This window comes from Oculina patagonica, chromosome 4, assembly GCF_052425735.1.
Source record: "Oculina patagonica isolate OP01 chromosome 4, crgOcupat, whole genome shotgun sequence".
NCBI lineage: Eukaryota > Metazoa > Cnidaria > Anthozoa > Scleractinia > Oculinidae > Oculina > Oculina patagonica.
The window spans coordinates 57,364,076-57,391,736 of record NC_135761.1 but is presented as its reverse complement, the minus strand read 5'-3'; the positions used below and the strand labels follow the sequence as shown (position 1 = coordinate 57,391,736).

Genomic DNA, 27,661 nt, shown 5'->3' with positions numbered 1-27,661 from the left:
ATATCTTTCTCATTCATTCTTTTCTACATAATTTATTTCCACTTTCTTCGATTTTAGAGATTTACTGTCCTGCTTTGGAGGCTCCATTCCGTGGTAGCATCACCCCGGCAGATTGTACTGACGAAAGAGCGAATATACAACGTAACACGGTTTGTTCATATGGGTGTGACTCTGGACACAACCTTGCAGGCGGAGATCAATCATTAACATGTCAGATCGATGGATTGTGGCAAGGAACTGTGCCTTATTGTGAACGTAAGTATCATATTTTTTGTTTGAAAAACTTCCTCCCTGCTTTGCATGGAAGTCATAAGGGATTATATATTTTACATTTCTGTCTCAACCATTTTTTCATCCCTTTTTTTATTTGCCGTCAACCTAATTTCAAGAAATGTTGTCGATTACATTATGGCTTTTGGCAGAATCTGTCAACAGAGAGCTTTAAGAAGAGAGCCTCTGTCGTTCATTTACTTAAAAAGATTTTCATGCTCATGGCGTTGATTCTTACAGTTACAATTACAGCAGGGTATATTGTTTTGCATCATCAGTACGTATTGGCTATAAAATCAGCCTAACCTAAATGTTTGTCTACATGACGAGATGACTTGCGCAGTCCTAACATGACTGTTTATTTCTATGTGGTGCCGATTCATTTTGTTCAGTTTATTCGTTAAAAACAGCTGCACTCTGTTTCATCCAGTTCAGAAATACTTCAAATAAATTTCTAAAAACTAGAAGCTAACAATTAAATTAGAAATTGTTTTCAAGGGTAATTGCAATCGATACAAACATGTGACTACCCCAAAAGATGGAACGTTTTCCTTTTAGATGATTCTTATATTTTGTTTTTGTAATAAAGGTGAAATTCTTAGTTCTTTAGGTGAAATGATCATTTCTCTAACCAACAAAAGGGCTAAAACTCGCTACTTTAGCTTAATTCCAATTAAACTGGTTATTATTGACCATTCCGAAGTTGAGAAGGCAACTGGAGCAAGTTTCAACTTTAAAAAGATCGATAAACTGACACAAAAAAATGAAAGATCATCTCGAGATTGGTCACTTGACCAAGTGTGGTGCTTTGTAGTACAACAGAGACGAAGTTATGGGCCTTGAAACATGGTACAAAATCCATACAAACGTCTCTTTATATTCTGATACTGCGTCCCCCAAAACCATACAAACTCTTTAATTTTCTTTAATGTCAAAGGTCTTTATTTTTTCATCTTCAGCCACGGCTCTTGTCAGAAAGTTAATTAATAACAGCTTTGTCTATTTTAAGGGTCTACTCAAAAATTGAGTGCTCTATACTTTACTTCATATTGGTCATGACATATATTTTTTTAATCTCTTAGCGGTTGTTTGTCCGAAGTTGACTGTCCCGGACAACGGTGGAGTGGTTCCATCGTCATGCTCTCTGACAGACGTCGAGTACGGCACACGATGTGTCTTCTACTGCGGTGATGGATATACACTGAGCGGTCCCAGGTACACCACGTGTCAAAATGATACTTCCTGGAGTGAGATCGCGGCATTGTCCTGTGTGAGAGGTAAGCTATATTCCTTTCTGAACTGTGCTTGTTAACTACGAACGCTTTTTGTTTACTTTGACGACCTGCGGATCCAATAAGCGCCTTTTTAAAAGAAGAAGTGTGAGAGGGCTGTCTGGTGCGCATTTCACAATCGCAGAAGAATTCTACCTCTGCCCCAGTTGCACCTTATCCTCCCTCCCCGGCTAAAGTTTAGACTCACGTTCTTGTTTCTTTGAGACCGATTTAAACGTACAGAATATAGAAATCGCTTAGAATAGGAAATTTATATGTGATTGCGATATATATGACCACTGTTAATTAGAGTGAGGTATACATACGTTCCTCGAATATCTCAATTTTTTTTTACCTAAACAGTCTACACGGATCCATGGATTGCATGTCCAATCGACAGAGTTGAGGAACTTGAATCAGACAAGTCCACAGTGGTGCTCGGATACAAGTGGCAGCTTCCACGAACCAACATGAATAACGTGACAGTGTCACCAAGCGTCTACGATGAGAACTATCCTTTCCCTGTTGGCAGACACCGGGTCACGTGGGTAGGAACTAGCGACAGTGGAACACAGAAGAGTTGTACCTTGCATATTACTGTCACTGGTGAGAAGATTTATTGTCCTTTAAAGGGGCTACGTAGTGTTAGGAAAATTTACCCATGACAAACATTATCTTTGAACATCTAAAGGAAAATGTTTCTTTAATTTGCGAATAGAAATCAATGTACGGCAAAAATATCGATTCTTTGAAGAGGCAGCCAAAGACACTTAATGTTAACAATTTTTATTTTTCTTACATAGCAATTTTAGATAAAATTAGACCATTATTCTTAGGTTTTCTACCACAAAAATATAAATTTTGGTTGCTCAAAAATCTGGTAAAACCGTGACAAAGACCCCTTTAACTAAATGTGATCCAGTCGAACCCATTTAGTACGGACACCAAAGGAACAGAGAAAAGTGTCCGTATTATGGAAGTGTCAGTATTACAAAGGTAGAGTTTTTAAGAATTTTTGTAAATCGGACCAGGTGAGCTGTCTGCAATATGGAGGTGTCCGTATAACAGAGGTGTTCGTAAGGAGAGGTTTGACTGTATTGATTTTGTTGTAGCACTATAGAAGTGAATTTATTCACATTATATATAATCTTAATCTGTCGACCTTCCTGAAGACTTAAATGACGTCAGATGAACAGACAAGTTTACCAATTTGAGCAGACAATCAGCATAATCATGTTAATTGGCACTACAGTGATAATTCGACATGCGGGTTTAGTCTTTAAGTGCTAAGAATGTTTTAGACATAGCTTCCTTCTAATTATTTTTATTCAAGATTTCTGTTGATTTCTTTTTCCTAGACGTGACTCCTCCAGAGGTCCAGAATTGTCCTGCAAACATTGTAGAACGTACCAACTCTCTACAAAAGGTTATGACCTGGACCCCACCAACCTTCACTGACAATGTTGGCGTGGTTAGCGTCCAGTCCACCCGTGACCCTGGATTTGAAATGCTTACGTACACGTCACTTACCGTACGATATACCGCCTTAGATGCTGCTGGAAACGTGGTTTATTGTAGCTTCAACATCACCCTGGAAGGTAATAACCGGTTCATCCTAAATCTACCCAAGTCGATGAAAAAATGAAAATTTGACTTCGAAGAAATGAGTGAATTCCGAGATCGGGCCTAGTGGCCCATATGGCCTGCAATTAACTTAACTGCTCCCCCCCCCCCCCCCCTCTCCTCCCTTGAATGAGATGCTAGTCATTAACAGGATTAGCTCAGTTTATTAATTTAGAAACCGGTGGATGGCATTTTGAGTGTTAAGTGTCTTACCCAAGAACACAGGACAATTACCATGACCACAGCCAGGGCGCGCGCCAGCTCGGATCCAGAGTCCCGCGTGGTAATCATTAGGTGACCTCGCAACCCAGAGTTCCGGAGAAAGAAACAATAAAACAATAATTAAGAAAGAAAGAAAGAAAGAAAGAAAGAAAGAAAGAAAGAAAGAAAAGAGAGAGAGAGGGCCCTCACGGGGAGGGTGGATGGGTGTTAGTTAAATTTCAAGCTTTTCTGTCAGCCTGCCCGGCACCTTTTGTTGGAACAAGGCAGATATATACCGTAAAATTCCGTTTGTTAACCCTGGGCTTATACAACTTCGTAAGGGGTTTTGTGTGGGCTTGTAAGCGGAGGGGCTGATATCCGGGAGGGCTTTAAGCGGAATAAAGAAACGTTTTGAAACGAGCCATGGCAGTGTTGATCTAAATACGTTTTTTAGTTGAAAACGCATAATAAAGCAACATTTAGCCCCTGGGTGTGCATCCGAGGGGGCTTATAATCGGAGATATATTTTGGTTCCAGGTAGATGGGCCTATTACTTGGGGGTGGGGGGGGGGCTTATAAGCGGAATTTTACGGTATATATAAAACAATTAAAACTCTCTCATGGTTATGGAGTACACGAATAAAAAGTCTCAATATAAAGTAATGTTTTTTAAGTGATAGGAAAGATGGAATGCATATTATCCTATTAATTCTAAAAAATTTACAATAATAGCTTAAAAGGGTTTCGTTTATAGACAAAATGCTTAATCACTAATCAGTAACCCGTTGTAATTTGTTTTCAGGAAACACATGTCCGACAATTCCTAATCCCAGCAAAGGTTATGCAACTAGCCTGGGATTTTTCCTAATGCTGACATGTGAATCCGGATACTTCTTCAACCCATACCCTGCTGGACTGCCGGAGTTATTCAAGTATCCCCAATACAGGTGTATAGACAATAAGTGGGTGTCTCAAAATGACTTTAAGTCCATCTTGCATGAAGCCCCGGATTGCATGAGTAAGTTATTGGTCATGATATACATACTAGTTATGCAACGCTTTCGAGTGGTATACTATGGAATATCCCACGAGTCACTTGTATTTTCTCGGTATACTCACGAGCCTTTAGGCGAGTGTGTATACGAAGAAAATACAAGTGACAAGTGGGATATTCCATAGTATACCACGAGAAAGTGTTGTGTAACTATTTTATACCATGCCGTAGAAAATACGATTACTAAATTTCATCGAGAATAAGATCGCAGTGCACGATGGGAAGGTTGGGTTGAATACCGTCGAATATACAACGGCTTTCCTGTATTCTGATTGGCTGTATTTTCTATGGCGTGGTATATATCATGGTATTATACTGTAAATATGTGGACACCCTTGTACTTATAGACACGGTTGCTTCATAAGTGATGGGACTCGACCAACCGTTTGGTCTGATTCACATTTAATTTCACGAGAAACTGATTCAAACTTAAACCGTTGATAGCTTAGACCCCCGCCCCTCTCCTTTATCGACTAACCTTGAAGGTCCGGGTAATCGGGATTGAACTGCAATTTCTAATCAATTTCCAATTTGGATCACGGATTTAACGTTAAATCCGTGAGCCCCAAAATTAAATATTGCACATTTGCAGGATTTTAGTCATATCCTGTACGCAAATCTGTAGGTGTTTTTTGCTGTTCACACCCTAGTTGGAACGTGATTTGTACTCTATAGCATAGGTATAAAATAAGTTCCTTTATGTATCTTGTTCAAACTCCCTGATGAAGTCTGTGTGCTGCTCACTAGAATTTTAAAAAAAAAATGTTAGAGCGGTTTTCACTTGAGTGTCGAAAGGAAACTTTTAGTGATTGGCTTCAAAATCTCGCGCCCCTTTCTCAGCCAATCAGGAGTAAAACCAAAACCAATCGTGACTCGCTCGCGCACGTTTTCCCGCGCTTCGTGCCAGCTACATGTATTTGCTTCAAGTTTTGATTGGTTCACCGGATTTTCTGTGTCCTTTGTGATTGGCCAGAGTTATTACCTTGGTTTTGGTTTTACGACACTCAATTGAAAACTGCTCGAAGCGTACGTGATCCAATTGTTTATCGACCAATAAGTTTATCGTCCAAAAGTGTGACTCAGACATTAAAAAATCTAAGCGATGGGTGAGAGTCTTTCCTCCTTTCCCCCAACCCACCCCTATTCGCCTGATCACTAAGTGGACGTTCTTCAAGCTATGTCCCATAGTTCCGGTGAACTAGCTCAGTGTTACAGAACTAAAACCATAAATGAAAACGGTACGTTATCCAGTACGAATATGTCTTATCAGAATTCTGGTTGTTCTCGCGCCTAATTTCAGACGAAAGAATTATCTAAGCAAGCTTGTTAAGGATTCTCTATGTTTGACTCACAGTAGACACGGCTTCTAAGAAGATATTGCATGTGTCGGAGTAAGACAGAAAAATAGTATGAACTCAAACCAAAGTGACCAGCAGGCAACAGTTAAGCACTATATTATCGTGTTTGTTTCCTCCAGAGTACGAGGCTTACACTGGTACACCCTGTCCGGGCGGAACAATCCTATTGGATAATGCTGTGTGCGGTAAGTATCACGTGACAAGATGTTTAGCCGGTTGGATGATAACTCTCATTGGCCGGGTTACATTGCACTTTCAGCTTATTCTTTCTAGTACATGGAGTGTGTTTGCGTGCGTTTGCTTGGATAAGGGGCTCACGAGCTTTCTATCATTGCATTTTTAACTTGACTTACTTATTTAACGAGTGAAAACTGAAAACAAACAACAGACGTATCAAAATTTGGAGTTATGATTCGTAATTACCTTTATAACTGTTGTTAGCGGAGGAAAAAGACCGAGTAAAATAACATTCAATTACCTCGACCGCAGTTATTAAAAGACCTTATCCCACGTCTCAATTTTCATAGGTTGTATAGATCTCATAAAGACATAATGAAAAAAATGTAGTGTTTCTTCATCCGGATTTTTGGACAGAAACTATGGCCTTCCAATCTCTTTATCAATAAATCGATGTTTGATATCAATCCGCGATTCACCTTTTCTCGTAATAGCCGAATTAGCAGATTGCTAGAGAAGTTTCTCCATATATCAGGAACTTAAAACTTTGACAAAAGTAGTAAAAGGTAAAGCATGAGTTCGAACCCAGTAGCCCATCAATCGGGCGCCAATCTTGAGTTAAAAGTGACATAAAATGACTAGGGGTATTTCAACTTTCCCCGGAATGGCATGCTAATCCATCATAGGTTTTAATACCCCTAGCATTTATACGCCGGTACACGTGGGTAGAGAACATTTCATGCACACTGTGAGAGTGTGCATGAAATGTTCTTGTTCTTGTGTTCTTGCCCAAGAACACAACACAATGACAGTTCCATCTGGAGTCTAGCCCTGCTCAAGTAGTAAACTTAGTTGATTAGTTTGTTTCCCGCAAATTTGTCGCATTAATTTTTTTCTTTTCTTTTTTTCAGTGAACTGTCCTCCTGGCAGCTACAGTGACAACACCACTGGTAACACATGCAAAGAGTGCAACGCAGGATTTTATCAAGATGTGGAAGGAAAAACTGAATGCCAGCCATGCGCAAAGAACTACAGCACCGCCATCACAGGCTCCAAGAACAGTTCGGACTGTCGACGTGAGTTAACAGTCTTTGGTTGCTCTGTCTTGCTTGTATTCTTCTCAAATAGTGTTAATAATGTTAGACTCATTATCATTTACGAATTTTGTGCACTAGTTTTTCTCAGTGACCGAAATACCATAAAATGTCAATCATCAATATCATCTTTGTTATCACTATCGTCATCATCATCATCATCATCATCATCATCATCATCATCATCATCATCATCATCATCATCATCATCATCAACAACATCATCAACAACAACAACAACAACATCGTCATTATCATTATTGCATACACCGTCACAATCAACGACACGCTTTTATCATCATCCACAACTAACTCATTAAAGGACCCTCACATTGTTGCCGCAATCACTTTGACCACCATTATCATTACAACCAGCGCCATCTTTACTACAATTACTGTCATCCTGGACACACCCTTGCCATCGCTTCCATCCACGACAACCACTTTCACCACTATCACACTTCACTACCATCATTACCAACACTTCCCCCCCCCCCCCCCAAAAAAAAAATACGCTAACAAGGGTCTAGATGGGCTTAAACTGAGAGCTGAGAATCGGTCAGAATTTTAACTGTCTTCAGTTGAGGTCTGAAATCTGAAAAACTTACTGATCACTGTGAAGTGGCCCGAAATTTTTACTCACAGCTGAGAAATTGAAGGCACTAACTGATAACTGGGGATTCCAGAACCACCATGACTACCATGGTGGTACTACGGGCCGGGTAACATTTAAAAAGGTATGTGGAAATCAGGTGAGTTTAACATCTTTTGCTTTTATTACAGGCATCTGTCGCGCAGGTCGCTACTCTATCAACAATGGAGTTTGCCCATGCAAACGATGCCCGTATGGAACCTATCAAGAGAATGAACAAATGACAAGCTGTAAAGCCTGCCCGACCGGAACCAATACCACACATACCGGAAGTACATCAATTGACGACTGTGTGGGTAAGGACCTTTTCTTTTTATTTTATCACATCTAATAGTATACGTAATGCTACGGATTTCAAGCAATCAGTACACTTTTCCATTGTCACATATTTAACAATTATTCCCAAGCGCGCTTTAAGTATGGGGTCGTAGTAAACCAAAGAGGCGCGTAACCCAAGTTGGCTAAAATCATGTCATATCAAACAAGAGCGAGTGGTATGAACAACCACGAAATAACGGCAAATTTAGACCGAAATACGATTTCTGTCGATTACGATTGTCGGACATAAAACTGGCTGATACACAATGACCGCTAAGCCAATCGAATCTGGAAATACGTTAGCCAATGGTCAAGTGTTAATAATTAAGGATATCCAAATTTCAACACTTTAATGCAAAGTGAAACTCGTATGTTGATCGACTAAGGGATTGGATAAAATAGTTATGCAATGCCTTTTTATCGTGATATACATTGAATATCGTATACTAAGCAGAATTCTTCTGTGCGTACCAGGCCGTGTTTCGTGGTTGTTTCTCGTGACATTAGAATATAATTTCATAATCCTGGGCCAGCGGACAATTTGAGATAATAGAGGATACAAATTAATGCGAAGGTGATACTCGTCAAACTTAGGCAACATTTTGAATTAATTAAATCATCATTGGCCTGATGATGCATGGTTTAAATAAAACCTAAATTATATCAACCTAAATAGCTCATTAGGTGGATATGTTTTCGCTATTCCGGGATACTTTATCTTCTATAACTTCATAACTTGGATGTAATAATGTCATTCGTTATTTTTAACCCCTTTGTCGTTTGTTGTCAGCTGCTGCTAGTATCACTGGAACAGTACCTAATGCAGACTTCAGTGTGAATGTGAACGAAACCGTTTCTCTCCTTTGTAACGTTGAAGGAAGTCCAGAACCTACTACCACGTGGACCAAACTTGGCGGTAAGTTTAAAACTATTTAATCTACATGTCAACTTATAAACCTGTTACCTGTTACCTATCTTCTTCGTGCCATGTGGCACATAAGGCCTCAACACAATTCCGCCAACCATCTCTGTCAGCCGCTGCAATTTGTACCTTGCTCCAATTCTTCCATCCAGCTTTATCCCTTTCTCTCTCTGCTGTTTTCCTCCATGTTGTCTTTGGTCTGCCCCGTTTTCGCCGCCCTTCTGGGGTCCAGGTTAATGCAGTTCTGCAGTCATTATTTGGTTCTTTCCTCATCAGTTATGTGGCCGATAAATTTCCATCTTATCTTTCGCACGTCCCAACTGAGGTTTTCCATCTCAGCCATCTTCAGGACTTCATTGTTTGTAATTCATTCCTACCAGCGTATTTTAAATATCCGTCTAAGACATCTGCTTTGGAAGACGTCGATTTTGTTCTCATCACTTTTATTCTTCTTCCACGTCTCGCAGCCATACATCAACACCATACTTATAAACCAGGACCCGGTTGTTCAAAGCATGATTAAGCTAATCCAGGATTAGCGTGAAATTTGATTTCAATTTTATATAATTTCGTTGAGGTTTTCTGTTAATATTTTCTGTCCCACAGTTTTGACATGGACCAATCTCAAACTTAACAAAATATTAGCTTTGGGAAACCCTTTAAAACAAGAGAAATTGAAATCTTGATCATCTTTTAATCCTGGGTTAGCGTTAATCGTCTTTCGAACAACCCGGCCCTGGTTTTTAAATATTAAACACAGCTGTACCACAAAAATGATTTGATATATTTATTTTATTTTTTTTCTGTCTGGTCGATAATCTTGATCATATTGTTTACGCCAGCAATGATCGAAAAACCCGAACGCTCATTCCCGCAAGTCCATTTTGTCATAATTTAGTTCGACTTTAAACCAGAAGTACTAAATAAAGTGAAAGCGAAAAAAAAAATTGAGCGATAGAAAGATAAAAGGAAATAAATCGAATTGATTTAGCGCCCTGATCACGCTCAATTGAATCATTATTTTTATCAGAATCAGTATCTAACGTATCGTGTCTCACAGGTGCCTCTCCTTCGGCGGATCGTGTGACAGTCAATAACATCTACGACCTGGAATCGAAGCTGACAGGCGTAGAATACATTATTTCTGATGTAGTTGCCTCTGACTCGGGAACCTACGAGTGTAAGGCGACCAATACAGTGAACACGGTTACCAAGCAGATTACGGTAACTGTTGGAGCTGGCAGTGGCTGAAAAAAGGTATGAAATATATACAATCGTAGTTCCAGTGAGCCAGGGGGGGGGGGGGTGGGGGGGGGGGGAAACGGTGCGAGCCTATGTCAATCAAGCCGTTGCTAAGAAAGGCGTCAAACCAGAGTTTTCTCTTTCTCAGAAAGATTAAAAAAAACAATGACTGCGTGCGTGTGAAATGCGAATAGTCGCGGTGTTGTTTGGCATTTTCAGCCAGATTTCTTACCTGATGTTTCACGTCACTGAGAATGTTTTGGCGGCGTGGAATAGCAAGCGAAAAATTTGTCACGGTTGAAGCAGAAATAACGAAATCTTAAACCAAGTATACACGGGCAATTTTTATGTGACAATTTTTATGCGACAAACATATTTGATCGTGAAGATGACACAACATTAATTTGTCGGCAGTTCAAAATATAGCGCGCCATTAATGACCTTGGACAGCAGAGCTACGCACAGATATACGCGCGCACAGTGCTCAGTGTGAGTTTGGGAGATTGGGCACTATATATGCTGACGCAATATTTGTTACATTTAATGTGACGAGTCGTCTACACGAGCAATTTTCGTATGTGACAACACATAAAAGCTAACTCGCCAGCTTGTCAACAAATATATTTGTCACTTTAATATTGGCAATTTTTTCTCATCAACACGAGCAAATAAAAGTTGTCACATAAAAACATTGCTTGTATAAACTCGCCTTAAGGACGTTCGCGCGAAAATTTTCTAGTCGATAGATTTTTTTAAAATTTTTACAGCAGTCAGATAATAAGTTACTTGTGTCGGAAATGCAAAAAAAGTGGGGGTCACCGACTTCGTTTCAGAGATAAAGCGTGTGGAAAACTACCCTGATTCTGAAAAAATGGCGAACGCAATTCAACATGGTTTACAGGATTTATAGTTAAAAATATTGAAGATGAGAAAAAAGAAGCAGATGATCTTAGTCATATTTTTTAGAAGTGGGTCTGTTGCGTAAAAAGAGTCTAGTGTTGCAAACTTTTTGTAAGACTTAACCCTGAAAGCGGTATTTGAAACCGTCGTACAGCAAAACGAAACGCTCAAAAAGAGGCATTCGAACGTACGTGGGACCAAAAAAATCGAACTTTTAATCGATAGATTTTTTTCATTTTTACGCAAAACGTAGATAATCGTCAACAAAAGTGATCCGTTCAAAAAAATGTGGGGGTCACCGACCATCTAAGAGAGTTAATTGCAAGCAAAGTTCACGCGACGACTACCAGCCCTATATGTGCTTAGAAAATTTCTTCAGCGCGCGCTCGTGCTCGTGACGTGGTGTGACGTTGTTACATGAATTACGTGCGCAGTAAGGATGCGCATAAACAATTAGCGCGAACGTCCTTAAACGTTGTTTATTGTCTTATACAATGCCGATCGTGAAAAAAACTGGGCCGTAGGCAGGATTTTGCATGGGTGGTGCGAGCGTCTAGGGAGTGCGGGGGTATTCTTCCCCAGGAAATGTTGTAAAATCAAGTTGTCGAAGTCCACATTTCCTGCATTCTACGAGCTATTTTATCTCTCACTTCCCGGCTAGGCGGGCCTTTGTGCCCCGTGGGAGGAAGGGGGCGTGCCGACGTACCCATCGCATCCCTCTGCAGTATGCAGTAGACAGTGCGCAGTGCGAAGTAAGCAATATGTAGTATGCAGCATTTAGATGTAGTTTGCAGTCTGCAGTAGATTAGTTTTTACTAGAGTCCATCCTGATAACAGTTTTGCTGGTAGAGTTACCTTTTGAAATAAAGGATTACTCAGTATGCAGCAGTATTCGGTATGTATGCAGTACGCAGTATGCAGTATGCAGTATACACCATTCGGTATGCAGCATGCAATATGTTTATTAGATTACCCCAATAGCCGATTCCCTCTATAGCGCGCGCCTGCAGGGAATCACGGTAGTTGTATTCATCAAATCTTGCGCGAGACTCAGCAACGTGCTGAGTCTCGCGCATGGTTTGATGAATACAACTATCGTGATTCCCTGCAGGCGCGCGCTGTAGAGGGAATGGGCTATTGTAACTTTTTGTTATTTTTGCTTTTGCAGATTGATTATGTGAACTTAAAGTAGAAGAAATAACAGAGAATCGACAACTTACGAAAAATATGTTATTCATGAAAATTTAATTAAACTGTAACTGGAAATGTAACATGAGAAATAAAAGGTGTATAACACATCACACAATGTCTCTTAAAATTGTGTATTTTATTATACAGATTTTTTCTGAGCCCTATAAATTTGCAAGCAGAATCAACTCTCCCTTTCTAACGTTCCTCAATAGCAACAATATTACAAAGCAGTTCCTCTATGAATTGCACAGCCATGAAATGAAGCGAATCTAGCCCAGGGATGGCCATGTCCCGACCATTAAAGGAGCTTCATCACAATATATAAGTCATTTTTCTGATAAGTGCACAAAGCTCCTTTCAAATTTACGAAAACCTCAAAATAATAAGTACTAAAAATATTATAATTGATCAAAAATAGAAAGTATTTATACGACTGAGCAAGGTTAAGACGGATATTTTCGAAGATGTGCCTTCCGTACCCGTCGGGAAGGGGGGCTGGACACTGCTGTACCCTCTTCCTAAATCCGCCCCTACGTCGATACGATACACTCGGATTGTTTTCATTACTCTTTATCGCTATAAACGGGCTGTATATTTTTACATCCGTGCGTCTTGAGTTTGGACTGGTCACTGAAGATAAGATGATAGGCCCCCGTCAACCCAAGGGGATTATTGAGTTGTGCCCTGGGTGTCTGTCCGGTCTGTCCGGGAGTTAAACTAATAGTATTTCCATTTCGTTAAACACCTGTCAAAACATTTACAGTATTAAACAAACCTTTATACAAATATTAGCGAAAATCTAAACTATAGTACTTAGCATCTTTTAGTTTCCTGGTGGTTACTCGAGAAAGAAGCGAATAATCCGTTATCTGTACATTAGAAAAAGCAGGTTTATTTCATTAATTATATTTCTCGGTCGAAAATCCACAAAGAAAAGTTAGGCACGATTCTGCTTCAGTCTGAAGAAAATCTCACTCAACTGTACACAAGAAACGGTCATAGATTTGCTTTAAGAATTTTCGTAGCCAGCAGATTAAAAAAAGATCGTCTTACACCGTCCTCATCGCTTTTATATCGACAAATTACAGTGCGAAACTTCAAATTAACTAGGAATCAATGTCTTATTTTTTGTTGAGACAAAATACGGAGATTTATAAACCTGAAGCAGGTGATTTTGATAACTATTAATAATGTATTTCTCCTACCGCACCCAAATATTCTTTAAGAGTTTCTATTGGCCATTAAATAAAAATAATGACGAAAATATTCTTGTGGCAATTTAATATTACTTTTAAGCTCTGGGCATAAAAGGAGCATAAAACACTTTTACAAAAGCTTTAGTCGAAGATAGCCTATAAGAGAGAGGCGTTAAAAATACAATCAATTTCATTTACATCAGGAAAGCTTTCAAGATTCGGAAACGAAAATTATCTGTTCCAACATAGCCCAACAAGATGTCCTTTCTCGGTATACTCGTGTGCGTCGTGTTCGCGCTTCATTCAACGGACGCATTTTGTGAGCGGCTGTATAAAAATCCATACTGGACGCCCAAGAGTCTCGTGCAGAGAGCAGCCGAAGCAGACATTGTCATTTACGGCAACATTATCGAAAGCCCATGCGAAAAACCAACCTTTGTAGCTCAAAATTTAACAACGATGTCTCCGACCAACGCTACAAACTCCTCAAGTTCCGTTCAACCAGTAACACCCAGCCGCGTCAATATCACAGAGGGAAATACGACTGAGGGAAATACGACTGATATCTGCCTCATGCGCGGTATATACAACGTAACAATGAATGTCTCTTGTGTGATCAAAGGTGGATCTGTGCCTCACAAACTGCACTTGCGTTCGTTCGGTTTTGGTCAAGAGAAGTGTGCATACTATCACAGAGGTTATAACTATCTGGAAACAGTGCAGTCATTCCATGTGTACAAAGGACTTAACTACCTTATCTTTCTGGGACGGTGAGTTTTAAAAAAACTTCCCTTCTCCTATATACATGTCCTGTTCTCGGATTATTTTTCACAAGATTCTACAAATGTTTAATTTTGATAACACCGCTCGTTTTTCGTTATTTCTTCTCATTTAGTTTTGTCGTTAAATTTTCCTTAAGATAACAAAAATGTGCCACCAGCTACTTATTATATACTTCCCTACAAGAAATGTCTTCGATACTTTATATTTAACTTAATAAGTATAAGCTAACAAAAACGTTTTGTGCAGGCAATTAAAAAAAAGCGTCGTGTTGTAAAGATACTTCTGAAATACGCTCCAAATACAGCGTTTCTTTTTTATATAGATCAATTTACCGCTTTATTTTATTTAATTTTTTGAGCGCGAAACTTGTTGCGAATCTTGCCGTTTCCTAGGTCTCCGTTGATTGCTGTAAATCAATGTAACGTATTTAAGGAAGATTTATTTAATTGTAACGGTAATGGGGAATAAAATCAACTGCGTATTCTTGAGATTACATTTGAAGTGCGCTTTGTGATTTCGGGGCGGATATTCCACCTGTTTAACTTGTTAATTATTAACCAAGGCATGCTTCCTGGGTTTGTTTTGCACATTTTCAGCTAGAAGGATGAGTAATAAGTTCTTTGAATTATTATCACTAAACTTTAGACGGGATAGATTTCCTTACTCATTTTAGTAAGGGCCTGATTACATGGCGAATTTCAGCCCGGGCTGAATATTCAGCCCGCTTTGCCGGGCTGAGGTTTCAGCTTGGCTTCCAAAAGAAATCTTCTTGAAAAGACGTTTGCAATAACATGAAGAAAGTTTCATCCCAGGCTGAATTTCAGCCCAAGATGAAATTTTCAGCCCGGTTTTTGAAACCGGGCTGGAAAACTCAGCCCGGGCAAACGGTCACTATAATTTTTCAGCATTTTTCAGTATTAAAAGTGTTTAACCCGGGCTGAAATTCGCCATGTAATCAGACACTAAGAAAGCCTGTTTGAAGTTTGTTCTTAAAATGAAAATTAAACTTAAAATAAAGTAAAAATTTACCAAACGTCACGTTTTCAGAGAAGCTGACAGTTTCGCTCTCATTCCCAGTCTTTCCCATTTGACTTTTGCAGGCAATTACCACTGAGAGAAGCGTCCACTGCATGAATACTAGAGGACGAATACAATTGAAATTGTTTTAAGTGAAAAATACTCCACGTTGAACTAAAAGGGTTATCATAAAGCTTGTGGATTTTCCTTTGTATTCACTCCTCATTGCAATTCTTCACTAAGAGAAAACTACATAAAGCATAAGTCATATTTTATGAGGAGTCTTTCACTAATACAAATATTTTTTTCTTGCAGACACGACGGCGCCAGTGATTCTCAAGGATTTTGGCCACATGACATCAACATGCAATACGCTGCGACAGAGATTATCGATGAGAAGTTCCTTGAGCCCATATTTCAAGTTGCCGGCGGTCATGCGCACCCGCCCGCAGGAGCGAATGGAACTCACAGTATTTGTACCCCGTATATCGCGAGCGCAGGGAATCGCCATGTGACCTTTTCTTTTGTTGTAGTATTGCTGCTTGCAAGCGGACTGTTTTTGATTTAACTGTGAAAGATATATTTTTCACTGAACGCCGTGATGAACTAAAAGGTCACACAGGCTTACAAGGCTGTTACAAACGATCTCTCGCCCATTTCACCTTTTGATTGAGCATAGTTCTTTATTTTTTTAATTTTTATTTGAGGGTTATCTGTCGTAAAACCAAATCCGAAATCATCACTCAAAAAGGAAAAGGAGTAACAAATCTCATATACAAATATAAAAAGCTAATGCTATTAAGACGAAATAAACCAACCTCAATCGGATTTGGAAGCCAAAATATGCAAACGCGCCAAGCGGGGCAAAACAAACCTGTGGCCCTAGGGCATGTCAAAAATGTTTTTCGTTTACTCCTTATATTTGTTACGATTGGTTAGTGCAGATTGCACGGGTTTTAAGGACCTTTAGCTAAATCAAACTATTACCATTTATAAATGCAGTAAACGCATTGTACAAAAGTTTCAATTTCATTTGGTTCTTTCTATTACTAATTTGCAGCGATGAGTTTACAAAACAGAGGTCAAACAACTTGCAGTAAATTCGGTACCCGTTTATAGCTTAAAGTCCAGAAGAAAAAGAAACTACACTTTACCACTAGCAAATGAGCGCTTCTTTACAAATGTTTAATACTTTTCCAGCCTTTGACCTTGTGTTTATGTGAAATACTATGTTTAAATGCTTTAAAAGGAAATAACAGTTTTTACGATCAATAAGAAATAAAACTCCCTTTTAATACTTTGAGCTTGGTGCATTTTTATTCGATGAAATAAACAGGCGTTCAAGTAGAAATATAGCTAATGGTCAAGAGAAAATACTGAGCACAGATGTGACCGCTCAACATGCATAGACAAAAAAAAAACGTTAAACGTTATCCCACATACACTGGTGAGAAAGTACCCGCCAAAAATCAACACAAAAGGAGATAAGAGAAGGAAAGTCCTCGGTTAACGGAGGTTAGGTTAGAAGAGAGGGGGGAATCCCTGAATTAATTGAGGGGCGTAATTTTTGGTGAGGGGGAGCCAATGTAGGGGAGGGGGATCCCTATATTAGGGGAGGGGGATCCTTATGTTAGGGGAGGGGGATCCCTAGGCGAGCACCGAATGCTTCTCAGTAGTGTTTCCCGCTCATTTTCCGTACACACCCCGGTGCAGTATCTTGTTTCTTTCTCATAGAGTGGCCCACAAAAACTAGAAGTGTTTTGTGTTAGAATCAGTTTTTGTTTTTACTAGCGGAGACACTTCATAAGTGTAAAAAACTAAACGTTTTTCTTCACAAATCGGTTCCAAGAAAACGCCCGGTAACATGGTTTCTGCCAACAAAGTGCAGAATTCGCGCGCCCGAATGCGCACGACTTCATTATGGAGCCGAGGAGACCTGGTTAGCAGGTATTATTCTGTTTTGATTCCACGATACAATGCTAAGGAAATAAATAATTGATCATTTGTGAATTGTTTTGTTAACAACCTTGCCTAAAAAGAAATAATAAAGGACGTAAATCGAGGCTCTTGTGTGTTAGCAGCCTACTGAAAGTTCAACACACGGCACGACATGCAATAACCATTTATTTACTCTCAATGACTTTCTTCGTCTGATTCAGTTTAACAATAAATTTAAAGGCTGGTTTACACGTTTACGCATTTGGCCCAGATTTGAAAAAAATCGAGCGCGAATTTAAAAATCGGGCCGATTTCTTTAAAAAGTGTGGCAGTGTTACAGATTTTAGAAATCGGGCCGATTTCTTTAAAATGTGTGGCAGTGTTACAGATTTTAGAAATCGGGCCGATTTTCATGCTTCTAATTTACATGGGCAGACAAAAGTCGGCTGACAAATCGAAGAGTGTAAATTTGCTTGGAACAAATCGGGCTGCCAAATCGTAACGTGTAAATCAGCCTTAATATTACATATTAAACATATTTTCGTTATTCGTTGTCACTAAATGGTCCAATTCTGCGAAGCATCATGTTCGGGTATAAACAGAGATTTAACTCGTCTTTCCCGTGACTTTTATAAAATATTTGTTCAATACTTGTGGAGAAAAAAGTCACCTTATCAATAGAAGCTAAATTGATTTTATTGAAACTGCTTTTCTTCATAATGTAACGAGCGCCGTAATAAGGCAAGTCCTGTATTAATGATTTAAAGCTGGTATTATCTGCCAACGCCCTTTGTAACAGGTGACAATTAAATCCTGGAGCATCATTCCGCATTCTAGAAATGAAAACATCGCAACATCTAAATTGAAGAACGCTATTAGGTACTTAGGCAAAAAGCCAGTATCTTCTCTTCGCTTTCTTGAAGTTTTAGTGATATTTTGGACGCTCGTATAGAATCAAATCAGTTGCAAGATGTTTATGCGTGCAGCGGCCGTAACTTTAACGGCGCTTTTCGTTGCGTCCTGGCTGCATTCGAGCGCCGCCATCTGCAAACATCCGAAGGGGACTAAAACCTGGAAGAGAAAAGGCATAGTCGAGCGAGCAATCGAGTCCGACATCGTTATCTATGGTGAAGTAGTCAACAGCCCTTGCTGGAAACCTGGCTTTGTTAAGCCAACTACAGCACTGCTAACTACACCAACGCAACCTCCAAGCGGCGTCAACGCGACGAATGCGACAAGCAATGCTACTGTCCCAACCACCACTCCTTTGACAGTCAATACAACCAACCCGACGACAAACTTGACGACGGTTTCTCCTACACCGCCGTATAACTGCAGCACGGAGTTCTACAATGCTGTCATCAAGGTTATTTGTGTGATGAAAGGAGGCTCGGTGCCGCTGTATGTTTTACTGCAAGGCCTTGGTCATGGTGAGGGAATCTGTCTGGATGAATCTTATCATGACCATCACGCGTACAACATGCTGAAGTACCTGATTTTTATCAGACGGTAAGATTTTGATTATTTTTGCTTTAGATAGTTATTTGAAATTTTAATATTATTTGAGTCTGGAGTATTGGTTCAGTTCAAAGTTTCTTGTGGTGTTTGAGTGATTTTGGTAAATATATTTTGGGCGAGGGAATTTCGTATGCAAACCTATACACTTCTTCAGTTTGACGTTTTCTGCCCTTTCCAAAATTGTTCACGCCGGCTAGCTAGTGCTGACAGGTCGAAGCGCTACAGGTACTTTGCTTCAGTTTCGTTAAGATTTTTCGGTTCTTTATACACAGCAGTCCCCAGTTCAACTTGTTGGCCACACGTGTCAATGTACCTTATAGAAATTACACATAAAATTTTGTTACTCTCTCATCAGCTCACATCATATGGAGAATTGAGTTTGTACATGAAACAAGTTTGCTTATTTAATTCCGGCTATAAATTAACAAATGTTTAATTTTTTTAACCTGTTGTTTTTTTTTTTACCTGTGGCAGGGATTTTACCTGTCAGTCAATGATGTAAATAAACAGCAGCAGACATAGATTCAGTTCCATTCTCGTCTCCATAGCCCTTTTTGGCTTAGCCGGCGGGGTCTTGGCACGAGAAACAAAGGGCTCTGGGGGCTAGGCATGAATAGATGTGCTAGAAATAGAACAACACTAACACGCCGCACAGCAAAACAAAGCCGGCGGAGCGCGAAAAAAGCCAGAAGGCCGCGCGGGCGGCAGTGTTCTTTCTTGTTTCTTCGTTTTGTTTCCGTGGCTTTGGTTGGATCGGTTTATATCAATTTGTTCTCGGGCGTCCCTGGGCTGGTACCACGTTAACGCTCTCACCGGCAAATCTATTTATGCCTACTGGGGACACAGAATTTCCAGTCCCAGATTTTAGGACTCCCGGTCTTCAAGTATGCAGTCATGATGTTTCAAAAGAATGTATAAGAGAGTCGTTGTCTTTTTTACTCCCGTTCAAGAATTCTTTGTTTTAAGCAGGCAATCAAAAAAATTGAATTAATTAAAAATACTATGTCGCCAGAGCCCTTTGTTACTCATGCCAAGGCTTCGCCGGGTAAGAGAAACCATAAGCACTATGGGACAAGAATGATTCAGTTCTCTAAATGTCGTTCCCAGATCTCTTGTGGAATTTGAGAACTGGGAACACAAGTGGTAGGGAGAGTATAAAATTGCGACAAAGGCGGGACGACCAAGGGGTGGTCAAATCTAACAAGGTGGTGAATCTACTCGATCGGGAGCTAATACCGGTATCTCAATGAAGACTAACATCCCGCCGATATAGTCTATATCAAAATTAGTTCTTCAAATTCTAAATTCTAATGAAATGTAATGTAATCGTAGTGTAGTGTATATTGTAATGTAAGTAATGCAATAGTGTTATTGGTAGACTTTAGGACCCTTTTGGATTATTATCGCAGCGTTGTATAAATTATTTACTTTTGTCGTAATTAAGGTAGTAATGTATTGTATTGTTGTCTGTAATCGAACTGCATTAATAAAAAATAAAAAATAAAAATAAAAAAAATAAAAATTAGTTCTTAAACACTTTGTTCTCTTTCTTAGGATGAAAAACCCAAGTGGTAACGTAGCGTTTAGAATCAACCCGATAAACTACCAGCCTGCCGCTACAGAGATCGAAGACGAGAGCACGCTGGAACCAATCTTTGAAGCTGTTGGACGGAATGCCCACATGCCGGTTGGAGCAACAGATACCACACTGCATGGCATGTGTAAAGCTTATGTCAGTTCGGCGCATGCGTGCTATTCAAGTCTTCTCTTGGTTCTGTTCGTGTCCAGTTTCTTTCTGATGTACTGACCGTGGAGAGCTACGTAGCTTACGAAAAACAAGTTGATAGCCTGTTGTCAAAATAAAAATTCTCGTCACTGGACAACACAGGAGAATTTGACTGACAAATTTGATTCGTATTTCCATGGTTGACTTTCATTTTTGATATTTTACAAACAAAAAGGTTAAGGCCAACTGATCGTATTACACAACAGAACTGGATTCATTAGAAGGGAGCGCGTTACCTGAAGTGCGAACCACCTCATTTCCAGAACGTGTGCTATTTTTAGCAAGTATCAGTCCCAACCTGTCATCAAAAACATGTATACACTTACTCGCGCCCGTTTTTTAGTTATGTAATTTAATATTGTTGCTTTCCTAAGACATGTACTGAATTGTTATAAATGATGTCCGCTTTCAGAACTTGCATGAATAGTAGCTGTAAAAATGTTGCGAAAACCGTAACGAGTTTTTCCAGTTTTGAAAGACAAGTATTTCACAGAAGCTCAGTATTTTCACATTTTTTTTTCTGAGCGGAATGTAAAGAATAAAAATGGCTGAAAATCTTTTGCCCATAAAAATGGAGTCATATGTTTGTATTTTACTTTCAAAATAACATGAGACAAATGAAAATCGCTGCCTTACAGAACAGTTATATATTTTCCAATCAAACCAAGTCTAAACTATAATAAAATTTGGTTTGTATCTGATCTTAAACTTAAAAAAGTTGGTAAAAAGTATAAAAACGAATTTCGGTAACTTCTTCTTCATCAGGTAGAAAATTATTTGGGTCAGAGAGTTACCGAAAATTAGTTTTATACTTTTTACAACTTTTTTAAGATAGATAAACAATTTTACTATGTCAAACACTGATCGCCCAAATAACAAGTCTAAACTACATGTTTGATAAATAGTTATGGTGATGGTAGCTGCTGGTATAAGTCATAATAATCGTAGTGGCGAGGGTAAGGGCAACAGTAATGCATTTGTCAGTGTACATTGCGCTTTACATGCTATATGTGAAACGTCTTGATAGGGCCGATTAAACTTCCCATGCTATCCTTTTCGAATAGTGGAAGAGTTAAGAGTGGGTTTTTTAACTCCTCTATCGATTGATGTGAGAAGGTTCAGGAGGGGTCGGGTAGCAGGTCTCGCAATGTCTCTCATGAACTGCTCACTACTCTTTGAGAGAACAACAGAACAAACAACTGGAACAGTGCCCCTAGCCCAAACTATAGCAACTGAGCACTACATTAGAGGACCAGTAGAATTACAAGCTTAGGAGAGCTCCGGCTATTTTTCTATTGTCAAGTTAGGAGACAAGGCCAACGGCTTTTAAACCTTGTCCAAGCTAGAATGGGATCATCTGAGTGAGATGCGTTTCTTCAGTTATACACAGTCACACGCATCTTTTTGTCAAAAATTTATTTTATCTGAATTTGCACAGTCAGCATGATCCGCCAGCATTAGCTCAATTTCAGGGAGTGGGCTTAATTGATGTTTTTGGGCTAAATGATTACAACACGTTATAATTACTGAGACTGTTGCATTCCTTGCAAAAAGATTTTTAAATTCTTTTCAAACTAAATGTGCAAATGTATGATGATTTCCACAAGTGAGTTCATCGCATTTTTAGACCTCTGTCGCATTCCAAAGTAGTCGAGGCTTAGTTTTAATCAGTAATTTAATGAGATAAATGAGAGTTAACATGTCGTTTCACCAGACTTGAAGTGACTTTTGTCATAAAGCAACACAGGAAACTCCAGTAACCCTTTGAAAATTTGTCGTGTGGAACTGAACATGATAACATGATTATCTGTTATGACGACAGTGTACAGTGTGCTAAAAATACACACGCATAGAAAATTAGCATAAGAAATGTTTACAATCTTTGAACATGTTAAACTCAGTCTATTTTAGAAAGTTCGATGCGTAGTAGCGTTATAAGGAAACCACAGGCGACTCTCGCTGCGGTGACGTTTTGGAATGTTTCTGTCGACATTTAAAGCCGCTGCCGAGATAAAAACCTCACCTGAGCTGATATACAATGTCAAGTTCAGCACGGCTAAGTGAGGTGCAAGAATATTGATATCGACCGTGTGAGCTATGTAGGTGGGCCGCTGCGGTACAACAGCACGGCGTCACGCCCAGTGGTTCTGTGCCTCAGTTATGGTCACGCCCGAAATGTTTCGTTTATGAATTTACCGTGTGCACAGTTTTTTGAACTATTTAATGAGCTAAAGAACGTTCGAAAAGTGCATTTAAAATTGTTGAATGCAAACTCCCACGTACTTCTGATAAACCTTGTTGACGTTTTCAAGTATTTCTGTAACGAATGCAAATTTAATATATGTAATGTTTGCATGACCTGGTGGTGTTATGCAAAAACCGTATAACATTAACATTGGAAAGTTTTACACAGTTTGCGATGTGATCGCTTGTCTAATTTTAACTCGTTCAACCCGAAGTAAGCGTTTATCAGAATTAATTTTCTCCAAACTGCAATTCATTTGTTAGTATAACTTATGATTTGGGAGAATTTAGGTTAGAATTTATAGTACTTTTTCTAATTACACTCCCCATATGGCGGTTGAAAAGACAAGTGAAAATCTGATCACTGCTGGGTGTGAAATAAGCAATTTTTTCAAACAAATTGTTGTTTATATTTTTTTTAATGTCGCTACAGTTAGGTACGCACGCTAAGTCAGCAATGTGTAAAATGTCAACTATTTTCCCTGCCCTGCGGAACCGCAGCTTGTAAAGTTATATTTCAGGGGTTTTCAACACGCAATCTGCTAGTCTCTCTGTGCCCTGTCCGTCTCAAGCTGCGAGCTTTTTGTCCGATCACTTTGGAGTAAATCTGTTTTGACGAGACAAGAGACAGTCTCCCGTTAATTCTCGCATGATAGTTGCAATCATGCGGTTTTTGCCTTAAAAAGCGGCATTGTTTTAAGCAAAGAATAGCTACACAAAGCGATTAATTGTCCATAAAATAAAACATCCATTAGCAAGGAAGTTTGTTACTTCAAGGGAATGTTAAACACTGTTCTTACAAGAAACGATAAAAACGCTCCCGATGACCCGCGAAAAGTACACGGCAAAAGCCTGTTGTTTTGACATTAGCTGTTTAAGGGAATTAAATCGTGCGTGCCCAGGTCGATTGCTCAATCCCTATCGACCCAAGATTAGAACTCACATCACGAACCTTTTAAGCAGTAAGCTCTGAACAAAACAAGCGGATGTGATAACGTTTTGCTTTCATGTGCATTTAGCCTTATCTGGCTTACAGTGCTTACATATTAAACTCCATAGTTTATTTATTTACAAGATCACGAACCCAAGAGGCCAGAGCGTCACTTAATTCTACTTTAATTACATCTCGCGTGTCGCTGACCGCTCCTTCGCGGATCGTCTTTGAGAACTCGATTTTAATATTGAGCCACTGTAGTATAATGAGTTATCGAAGGCCGATAATTTGCCCTCAAACTGACATTAATCCCACTTCATAAAAATGGAATTAGCGGATTACTGGTGTTTCTTTTGACGCCATTTGTACAAAGAGTACTATCTCACAGATCTTATTACACTCACTCTGTCTGTTTATCGTCTTTTTGTCAAGACTACTTCGTCTATCCGAGCTCTCTTTGTTCTCCCGTTTGCCAAAGCTTTACTTTCCAATTAGGCGTTAATCGTAGTTTCTAATCGTCAGTGCTTTAAGACCAAAAGTATTCATATTAGGCGGGCTAAAGTATTCCCTCCTGTGAACAAAGACGTTTGAAACAAAATTAACTATTACACGTGTATTCTAGTCAGTGACCTCTCCTCTGGAAATCAGCGGAAACGTGTATTAGTCTTCGGTTTAACCAAACAGTTTTTCTCTGTAAAATATCTATTATTTACAAGGTACTTAAGGATTTTTAAACACGGCTATTTGTAAACAATAAACGATCAGCCACCGGTGATCTTAGTAACATCTTGCTTCGAAGGAGTTTCTGCGTTGCCGTGCGATATAAACCGATATTTGGCGATATTTTACCCCAGATATGTTCTAGTATACCGTCTCTTAATTTAAAGCTACCTGCGCTAAAATGAACAAGAGGTACATCTTTAGACTGCGTACGTATTTTCAAAGTTCTCATGCTGATTTCCGTTACGTTGTTCTGTGAATAAAAGTTGTAAACAACCCGCCGAAGTAAAAAAAAAGATGCGAGTTCAAACGTCATCTCAGTCTTCACAAATGAGCTTCTTTAATTAGAGTTTCCTGCTACAAAACGAATCGACACAAATCCGCCGGAACCGCAAATTGCAGATATGTTGTAATTTTGTCAGGCAAGAACACACGTGTTAATATACATTGTACATTTCCGTTCCGTAGTGCGCTTGGCCATTGTGTCGCAAATACCACTCCATTTGAAGTAGTGTGTTTGCACGAAGTAATGAGTTATACTTTAGTTAAACGGCGATCGTGCAAAACCAATTGCCAATTCAACGCGAGTTCGTCCTGAACGAGGAGTAAGGTGAAAATTGCGTGGGTGCCACGCGTTGTAATTCCACACGAACACAAGTCAATGCGAACTTTCATCGCTCTGTGTGGCTATTTGTTTACCTTGCCTCAGCAAAGCCATAAATCAAGTTTGGTGCCACTTTACCACCACTAACACCAAACCGTGAAAAATCAACACGAAACACCAACAAATATTGCGCGTCCGGTAGCCTGCGCTTCTTGTGGAATGATTGTGTAACTGAAATTCTACATCCCCGTGTCTTTTCACCGTCGTTGAGAACGAACTTGATTTCGTGCGCTTAACACTCGTACTTGAGGACAGTTTTGTTGTTGTGAGATCCATTTGCGTAGACGGAGTTGTGACAACGTGACACTTTTTGTGCCTTCTCTTTTTGTGCTTGTGCGGATGGCAAAGGATTTTCCTTGTGCCACTGGTATTGGCTGTAGGATCAAAGTATGGTTGCTGTGGAGCCTTCGGACAGCCAGGGAAGGTATCTTTTGTTGCTCCTAGCGGTAATGTAGCATTCTTTCCTACCATGTCCACAATGTCTTTGAGCACGGCTCTGCTAACTTTGTGTTTGATAAGAATTGTCGCGCTTTGCACGTTTATCTCGTCAACACGGAAAAGACTATCGTTTATCCGTGTGCTCGAGTCTCTGCGGATAAATGCTATGTATGTTTTGTTCAAGTACGCGGCAGAATGCGTACACAATCCTCCAGCGAATCCAAAACCTGACACGTTGATAAATTGAGGGACTATTCCTCCCTTGAGGGTACAGTGAACTTCAAAGAGTGCGCTGTACAGACCCTCGTGGTCTTTCTTCGGACCTTGTCGGGGACTCGCCCTAACCGTTCCATAAATCACAATGTCAGCCTTCATTGCTCTTGCTGTAGGCCTGAGCGGCAACCAACCGTCAGGCGGAGAGCAACACAACGCGATCAGAATGTAGTTGTGCAAAATCCCCGAGAGAATTACTGTATGCGCGAGCTTCATTATTTAGCGTTTGTCCTGACAAAGGCGGCCGAAGAATATATCGAAATCAAAGGTTCGCGACCAAACTGCTTAGAGACTTGACATGCAGAGAAACTTCAATGTCGTAGCAAAACTTGAAGTGTGAGCATCAAATGACATGGAACAGATTCGAGGGGGCGGCGCAAAGCTTTGTGGAAAAGACTCCGCGGGGACCCAGTTGTGTAAACATCTCGCAATAATTTGTTGATCCAGGCAACTAACAGTATTAACTTGCAAATGGAGCACTCTTGTGTTAAGACTGTTGATTTCAAATTAATTGTACAAATATTGATCAAGATTGGGCGCTTTCTCGAAACGGGGTCAATTTTAGAATGGTGAATACGCAGCTAGTGCCCTCTCACTAGCTGAGCTGCACGGAAATTGAATCGGAAGCATTCAAGATGTTATTTAAGGTTATCGCTGCAAAAGGAACGCTCTCTGGAAGCAATAATCCGATTAATTAATACCCGGTAAAGCGATACAACCATGGAAATTAAGCTAGTGGTCTTGTTTAATCTTTTCTATTATGCTTTGTCACTTATCTGTAGTGCTGGGTGACTGGACTAGTAAATAGCTTAAACAAAACAAATATGCAAATCAGAGCAGTCTAATGTGCTTCGCTGAACTGAGTGGAAGAGAAAACAAGAATGACACGCGACGAGCCTCAGAAAGACAATTGTGTCTTTTTTGTGTTCGCCTTATCAGTGAAGATCAGTGATCAAACCCCAAAACCCGCAGACATTTCCAGCGAGATAAGATTGGACTGTTTTGATAAAAAACATTCCCTGTGTCTAAAGATGCCCTTTAACTGATTGTTATGTGATAAGGATTTGAAATGTTTCCTAAAGAAAGCTTTTGTCTTCGCCAAAAACACACTTGATTTGTTGAAGAAAAGCAGAACTAAATAACTTTGGAACCGGAAAAACAAACAGATTAAAAACACCGCACAACGGAACAACTTTTTTTCTCTCCACGTTTTTGTACGAATGTTCAGTTCGCAAAGTTAAAATGTTTCAGATTTTTGGAAAAATCGATGAACTTGTTAAACAAGCCAGATGGAAAAGCCATCTTTAAACTGTAGCCTTTTATCGCTGGTGTTCGTAGACTTTTGGGACACATCAACAATGTAACTATCTTCAAAGATCAAAATTCCAAACATTCTAATCCGGTCTTTAAAGAAAGCATTGCAGTCGTAAACAACACGGTATTTTCTTTAATAGCGGATTCAGTTTCTCAAGAATTGCGTATTAAAAGCGCATTAAAGCCAAAACAAAACAAGAGGGCTAAAGCTAATCGGTTTTGTCCGATAAATAACGCACGATTTCAAATTAACTGACAGGAAGCAAGTCCACGGCGCAATTTCCTACATGGCGTGCGCGACACAGCATCTGCGCGATCTGAAAAAACTCTAAATATTTGAGCTGGCTTCGCAGTTTGCACAAGGTCAATTGAGAAAACAACGAAGCGATAACATAATTGCACCCAGCTGACAAAAGGCTCTATATTAAGCTCAATCTAGAGGCGTCTAAAAGCTCGCGGAAGCATTTAATTAAAAGCACTTAAAAGAGATATCCGGTTATCGCTCGATAAGGGCTTCAGTTCCCTTTACCATCCGAAATAGCCGCTGGTCTGTTGAGGGTTTT

At 39.6% G+C, this 27,661-nt stretch overlaps 4 protein-coding genes across 4 annotated transcripts in view; 3 read left to right on the top strand and 1 right to left on the bottom strand.

The window, feature by feature from the left end:
* LOC144650846 (uncharacterized) overlaps positions 1-12,388 on the top strand; it is a 66,856-nt gene extending 54,468 nt beyond the window's left edge. Inside the window, exons 35-45 of the mRNA XM_078510608.1 lie at positions 58-255; positions 1,353-1,547; positions 1,905-2,147; positions 2,900-3,139; positions 4,168-4,383; positions 5,897-5,962; positions 6,866-7,030; positions 7,832-7,996; positions 8,809-8,934; positions 10,001-10,197; positions 12,251-12,388. Coding sequence (XP_078366734.1) covers positions 58-255; positions 1,353-1,547; positions 1,905-2,147; positions 2,900-3,139; positions 4,168-4,383; positions 5,897-5,962; positions 6,866-7,030; positions 7,832-7,996; positions 8,809-8,934; positions 10,001-10,191 — 1,805 coding nt within the window. The 3' untranslated portion in view covers positions 10,192-10,197; positions 12,251-12,388. The remainder of the gene's footprint in view (positions 1-57; positions 256-1,352; positions 1,548-1,904; positions 2,148-2,899; positions 3,140-4,167; positions 4,384-5,896; positions 5,963-6,865; positions 7,031-7,831; positions 7,997-8,808; positions 8,935-10,000; positions 10,198-12,250) is intronic.
* A 1,187-nt stretch (positions 12,389-13,575) lies between these two features.
* LOC144650840 (uncharacterized) lies at positions 13,576-16,566 on the top strand. The gene is made up of 2 exons (XM_078510602.1): positions 13,576-14,239; positions 15,585-16,566. The coding sequence occupies exons 1-2, from the start codon at positions 13,728-13,730 to the stop codon at positions 15,835-15,837; spliced, it is 765 nt and encodes a 254-aa protein (XP_078366728.1). The 5' UTR covers positions 13,576-13,727; the 3' UTR covers positions 15,838-16,566.
* A 1,151-nt stretch (positions 16,567-17,717) lies between these two features.
* On the top strand, positions 17,718-21,083 carry LOC144648889 (uncharacterized). Its single transcript, XM_078508336.1, has 2 exons — positions 17,718-18,716; positions 20,280-21,083. The coding sequence occupies exons 1-2, from the start codon at positions 18,178-18,180 to the stop codon at positions 20,530-20,532; spliced, it is 792 nt and encodes a 263-aa protein (XP_078364462.1). The 5' UTR covers positions 17,718-18,177; the 3' UTR covers positions 20,533-21,083.
* A 3,204-nt stretch (positions 21,084-24,287) lies between these two features.
* On the bottom strand, positions 24,288-26,383 carry LOC144650839 (uncharacterized). Its single transcript, XM_078510601.1, has one exon. It carries the CDS (start codon positions 25,998-26,000, stop codon positions 25,131-25,133), a length of 870 nt encoding a protein of 289 aa, XP_078366727.1. The 5' UTR covers positions 26,001-26,383; the 3' UTR covers positions 24,288-25,130.
* Between the last annotated feature and the right edge of the window lie 1,278 nt (positions 26,384-27,661).

Excerpts from the sequence above, each read along its gene's own strand:
- LOC144650839 (XM_078510601.1), bottom strand. The coding sequence starts at position 26,000 with ATGAAGCTCGCGCATACAGTAATTCTCTCGGGGATTTTGCACAACTAC.
- LOC144650840 (XM_078510602.1), top strand. The coding sequence starts at position 13,728 with ATGTCCTTTCTCGGTATACTCGTGTGCGTCGTGTTCGCGCTTCATTCA. Across the intron at positions 14,240-15,584 it reads TACCTTATCTTTCTGGGACG|ACACGACGGCGCCAGTGATT; the intron begins GTGAGTTTTAAA and ends TTTTTCTTGCAG.
- LOC144648889 (XM_078508336.1), top strand. The coding sequence starts at position 18,178 with ATGTTTATGCGTGCAGCGGCCGTAACTTTAACGGCGCTTTTCGTTGCG. Across the intron at positions 18,717-20,279 it reads TACCTGATTTTTATCAGACG|GATGAAAAACCCAAGTGGTA; the intron begins GTAAGATTTTGA and ends TCTCTTTCTTAG.